The sequence below is a fragment of the Etheostoma cragini genome, chromosome 2, assembly GCF_013103735.1.
Source record: "Etheostoma cragini isolate CJK2018 chromosome 2, CSU_Ecrag_1.0, whole genome shotgun sequence".
NCBI lineage: Eukaryota > Metazoa > Chordata > Actinopteri > Perciformes > Percidae > Etheostoma > Etheostoma cragini.
The window spans coordinates 13711751-13717828 of record NC_048408.1 but is presented as its reverse complement, the minus strand read 5'-3'; the positions used below and the strand labels follow the sequence as shown (position 1 = coordinate 13717828).

General features: G+C 40.6%; 1 protein-coding gene across 1 annotated transcript; it reads left to right on the top strand.

Annotated features, from left to right (window-relative positions):
• Positions 1 to 3076: 3076 nt before the first annotated feature.
• ccdc86 (coiled-coil domain containing 86) lies at positions 3077 to 5500 on the top strand. Its single transcript, XM_034890266.1, has 4 exons — positions 3077 to 3706; positions 4785 to 4914; positions 5005 to 5079; positions 5312 to 5500. Exons 1-4 carry the CDS (start codon positions 3204 to 3206, stop codon positions 5465 to 5467), a joined length of 864 nt encoding a protein of 287 aa, XP_034746157.1. The 5' UTR covers positions 3077 to 3203; the 3' UTR covers positions 5468 to 5500.
• The last annotated feature ends 578 nt before the right edge of the window (positions 5501 to 6078 follow it).

Sequence of the window (6078 nt, the reverse complement as noted above, 5' to 3'; positions counted from 1 at the left end):
GAGAAATGTTATTAAATCACAAACGGCAATGTTTTCTTATGGTAGTAAAGTTGACAACGAGCTACAACATAATTTCCAGCAAAATGAGCTGTCCTCCGACCTGGACAAATAAAATTGATCTCTATGAGCAGCTTACAACTCAAAGAAAGACACAACAAATATATTCAATAACTAGATACGTATCTAGAAGGTTGTCAAAAACTGGTCTACTGCTGGGTAGATTACACTGAATAATTTGGTGGAATATTTATTGCAAAACTATTGAATGTTTTAATTATTACATACTGTAGTGTCTCCAAACTTACTTCAGACATAACTTGTCTTTTGCTGGTTGTACTACAACACTTAAGTTCAAAAAAAAAAAAAAGCATTACAATTTTCAGAAAATCTGTGAATATCTTTCCAACTTTACAAAAGTGTCCAATATCCGGCTGTTTATTGACCATGCTATATAATATACTATATACTGTACATCAATAATTTTAACCCTTGTTTTCATTCTTTCTTCAAGCTCTGACAATCTTTGAAGACAACCATCCTATTGGCATTGACAGTAGGGAGCAGGATCTGATTCAGCAACAGAAAGACTATATGTGAGCGCTCAGAGCTCAAACACATTTCAATTTTATGCACCTCAAAACTAACATGCGTTTAATCCTCCTCCACCTTTTGTTGAAAAAATTAATCATTTACACAGTGAGCAAAATAAGTATTTGAACACTCTGCTATTTTGCAAGTTCTCATACTTAAAAATCATGGAGGGGATCTAAAATTGTCAACGTAGGTTCAGTTCCACTGTGAAAGACATAATCTAAAAAAAATTCCAGAAATCACAATGTATGATTTTTTAAAACTATTTATTTGCATGATAGAGCTGCAAATAAGTATTTGAAAACCTGTCTATCAACTAGATTTCTGACCCTCAAAGACCTTAGTTAGTCTGCCTTCAAAATGTCCACCTCCAATCCATTTATTATCCTAAATTAGATGCACCTGTTGAGGTCTTTAGCTGCATAAAGACACCTGTCCACCCCATACAATCAGTAAGAATCCAACTACTAACATGGCCAAGACCAAAAAGCTGTCCAAAGACACTAAGAGACTAAATTGTACACCTCCACAAAGCTAGAAAGGGCTACTGGGAAATTGCCAAGCAGCTTGGTGAGAAAAAGGTCCGCTGTTGGAGCAATCATTAGAAAATGGAAGAAGCTAAACATGACTGTCCATCTCCCTCGGACTGGGGCCCCATGGAAGATCTGACCTCGTGAGGTCTCAATGATCCTAAGAAAGGTGAAGGCTATGTCAAGGCCCGTCTTAAGTTTCCCAATGACCATTTGGATGATCCAGAGGAGTCGTGGGAGAAAGTCATGTGGTCAGATAAGACCAAAGGTTTGGAGGAAGAAGAAAGATGAGTAAGAACACCATCCCTAATGTGAAGCATGGGGGTGGTAGCATAATGCTTTGGGGGGGATTTTCTGCACATGGGACAGGGCGACTGCACTGTATTAAGGAGAGGATGACCAGGGCCATGTATTGCGAGATTTTGGGGAACAACCTCCTTCCCTCAGTTAGAGCATTGAAGATGGGTCGAGGCTGGGTCTTCCAACATGACAGTGACCCAATGCACACAGCCAGGATAACCAAGGAGGGGCCCTGTTAGAAGCATATCAAGGTTCTGGCGTGGCCTAGCCAGTCTCAAGACCTAAACCCAATAGAGAATCTTTGGAGGGAGCTCAAACTCTGTGTTTCTCAGCGACAGCACAGAAACCTGACTAATCTAGAGAAGATCTGTGTGGAGGAGTGGGCCAAAATCTCTTCTGCAGTGTGTGCAAACCTGGTGAACAACTACAGGAAACGTTTGACCTCTGGAACTGCAAACAAAGGCTACTGTACCAAATATTAACATTGATTTTCTCAGGTGTTCAAATACTTATTTGCAGCTGTATCATACATATAATAATAATATAATAGTCAAAGAATCATGCATTGAGATTTCTGGATTATTTTTTTTAGATAATGTCTCTCACAGTGGACATGCACCTACAATAACAATTTCAGACCCCTCCATGATTTCTAAGTGGGAGAACTTGCAAAATAGCAGGGTGTTCAAATACTTATTTTCCTCACTGTAATACATTAGCTCCTATATGGCATTGTTACATCTGCCAAAGTTTAGTGAAATGTATTGTAGTATAACATACAGTATGTTGCAAAATCTCAACATTGAATATGTGTCAAGTATATTATGCTTATACTCTAACTTAAAATTGCACACAATGGAATGTATATTGTCCAAAGTTCATCACCTGCTTGTCTCTCTTTTTTCCAGCTGGGAAATGTATGCAGAGGGAATCCCTCACTGAGTGAAGGCAGAGTGTTTTTTTTCTCTGCCTTCTAAGGACCTTTTCTCTGTCACCAAGGACATAGAGCTTGTCTCCACTCTAGCGAAAGAGTAAAGTCCTAAATTATGTTCTCTCTGTATCTATTTGCTTTATAGGGGGGGTGGCAGTAGTTCAGTCCGTAGGGAGTTGGGTTTGTCAGGTTCAAGTCCCCGTATGGACCAAAGTACAAAGGTGTGGACTGGTAGCTGGAGAGATGGCACTTTACCTCCTGGGCACTGCCAGGTGCTCTTGAGCAAGGCACCGTACCACTTGTTGAGCTGCAACTGAAGAGACTGTCTAATTCCAAAGAGGACTGGCCAGATATTGATGCTATCAAGCATGTTTTCTGTTGCAAACGAACTAACATATCAGGTACTATCATAGTAATTTATTAGAATACTTACGATAATGATGATGATGATGATGATGATAATAAGAATAACAATTGTTATTATTATTATTATTATTGTAAGTTTTATTTATAGCACTTTAACCATTATACTTTAACTTATATTATACTCCAAGTTTCTTAAAAGTAAGAACACAGATTATGTACAAAAGATACTAGAATTGGAGTTAACTTCGGCGTTGTGTTTGCGTGAACTTGATGGTTCAATAAAGAAAGTGGGTAGTAGGAAGTATGTGCAGCATCGAGTTTGCAGTTCCCACTCCGGACCAAGAGGCGGCGGTAATGCACTCCGACGTTGTTTACCAAGCATCATAGAAGCGGAAGTAAAGCAACGTACACATTAACGCTGGTGGTGATCACACGTGGGTACACAAGTTTATCAGAGTAATGTGGTGTAGTATTAATTAGTAAACATGTCAAAGAGGCAGGCAGCCGTGTTAGAAGAAAAGGCCGTTACTGAAGTAGTACTCGAGGAGGAGGATGTCCAGGATCCACCTCCAGAGACCAGACGGACCCGCAGTGGCCGCAAAGTGCGCACTCCTGCCGCACTGTTGGACTCAGAAGCCCCGGCGAGGACTCCCAGCAGGCGGACCAGGAGGTCTGTCCTCCAGGAGCTGCCGACTGTAGAAGAGAAAAACACGAAGAATGCAAGGCAGAAACTCGAGAGTCTGCCTGCCGAACCGGAGCCGTGGAACCCGTCCGAGCCAGCAAAGCTGCTCGAGGAGGCTGCAGCAGATCCAGACAGAGTGGACGGGGACGCTATCGGGCCTTCAACGGTAGAAACCGCACCCACGAGTTCCGAGGCTGTCCCAAAAAAGAAGCATCGTTCGGGTTCTAGTGGAAAACCTTTAACTCCGGTCATTCCCCTGGGAAAACCCAAATCTGGGAGAGCGTGGAAGGACCGCAACAAGCAGAGGTGTGTGGCAGTGTAGGGAAGTAACTGAGTACATTTAACGTTACTCAAGTACTGGAATTAAGTAACTTACTTATTTATTGTATACTACTACTCCCCTACATTCGAGAGAGAAATGTTCAGATCGCGGACAGAGAATGCTGCATGAATCTGTAACATTAATTGGTGCAGATATTTAAATGAAGTTTGAGTATTAAACCTCAGCACTTTAAGTACTGACTACATTGTGTCCTTATCAGGAAAATCATTTTAATGTCTTTTTAATATATTTATATCATAATTGTGTCACTGTTTAGGTAAAGTGAGAGTTTGGCAGTTAGTGTCACAGCATCATTTTTTTAATTGTTTATTAATCCCCAATGGGGAAAATTACATTTACACTCTGTGTCCACACTTTGTTAGTTATCACACACATGCTCAGGATCTATACATGTACTAATGGAGAGATGTCAGTGAGTGGGCTGCCAGCTGAACCAGCGCCCTGAGGAGGGGATACGGTGCCTTGTTCAACAGCACCTGGCAGTGCCCAGGAGGTGAAGTGGCATCTCTCCAGCCACCAATCCACACTCCATACTTTTTGGTCCATACGGGGATTTGAACCAGTTACCCTCCGGTTCCCAACCCAATTCCCTATGGGCAGAGCTACTGCCAGCTACTGGCTTATGCCAGTGATAACATGTATCATTTAAATTGTATTGTTCCAAAATAGGTTTTTTCAAGCAGATAAAGTGGCCAACAAATAATAAGAGGTCGATACTAGGCGTCTGTGTATCTCAATAGTAAATACCGCAATATTATGCTGTATGGATTCCCCCCCATCCCTAATAATATTACATTTAGTGTATCCGTATGGTGTGTTCCGAGGAACTTTTTGACCTCTGGGAGCAAACTAATCAGTCCAACTGCCTTTTCTGTCAGCCGTCAGGTCGGTGTGTCAGAGCCTTCACATGGAAATAATTGCAGTCATGTTTTGGGATTCTAAGAGTTGGATCGGTGCATCCCTACTTTTATGGGATGCTTTATGAATGAGACAATTTGTCTTGTATCTAAAAACCTGCTTTTATGTCATTTTGTCTTTTAGGTTCTCTGCAATGGTGAGAGATAAACCGCTGTGCTCTTCTTGGGAAAAGAAGATGGAGGCCAAGCGGGAGAAGGAGCTGGTGAAACAGTATACTTTGAAGCTTAAAGAGGACAAAGCCAGAGAGAAAGAGGTAAAGCTGTGTGAGGATTTAACCCCTGTAATGTGTAAGTATTTGCACCTTTTTTTATTTTTATTAATGCTATTTTTCCATGCTTTATAGGAAAAGAGGAAAAGGAGAGAAGACAACCTGAAACGCCGCGCAGAGAACGAGCGCAAATCAGAAATTGTCCAAGTGGTATGTCAACTGTTATTGTCTACACAAAAAGGTCTATAGGCGTCTAGTAGGTCACATTTGAGTCTCATTAAAGTTATGGAAAAGAACATTCTACACTGCTTCAGAATTTCATTTGTGCAGTAAAAAGAGCTTATCAAGTGAGAAGTTATTTATTAGCCATGCAAGCACACACAATCTTTCCACCCGTGATTTTACCTTTTGTTTATATCCTCCCATCTCTTTTGTGTCACAGATTCGGAACACAGCAAAGATCAAGAGGATGAAGAAGAAACAGCTCCGGAAGATTGAGAAGAGAGACACTCTGGCTCTGCTGCAGAAGTCCCAGAAGCATCAAGTAAAAGCCAAAGGGCAAAAAAGAAGTCATAAGGTTGACCAAGATTTGACCTAAACACTGAGATAATAAAAATGCCTCTGTTCAGTACTTTGCCTACATGTCTTATATTTGGAAGTCTGTAATACAACAAACATTTTCCTATGGGAGGACAGTACAGTATTCACACATTAAAAGACAAGGTTATACTTTACTGACATAGTGACATGACGCTGTCTTGGAGCGTTTCATAAAACAAATAAGTCAAACGGTTATGACACTTTTTGTCGTGACAAGTTATGGTTATTGTGTGTTTCATGTGTCATGACTGTTAATAAGTAGAATGTACTTTTCCTTTTAGTGGAGGTACTTTGAGTGTTAAATTCCTTTTCATAAATGGTATGGAATGTAAAACGTAAAAATGCAGAACTCAAAAGATTGATCAAGATGACAGGCCTGGGAAAAAAAGGAATTTAGTTGTCACAATAGCCTCTGTGTTCATATTAAATTTAAGATGGTCATCAAAAATAAGACGCAAATCTGATGAAATGGGTCCCGGTGCTCGACAGAAAATGATTCTGCAACTATTTTGAAAATGTATTTTATTTTCCGCTGATCATTTCAGTCATTCATCCAAATATGACAAATACTCACTGGCACCAGCGTCTCAAATGTGAGGTTTTGGTCCT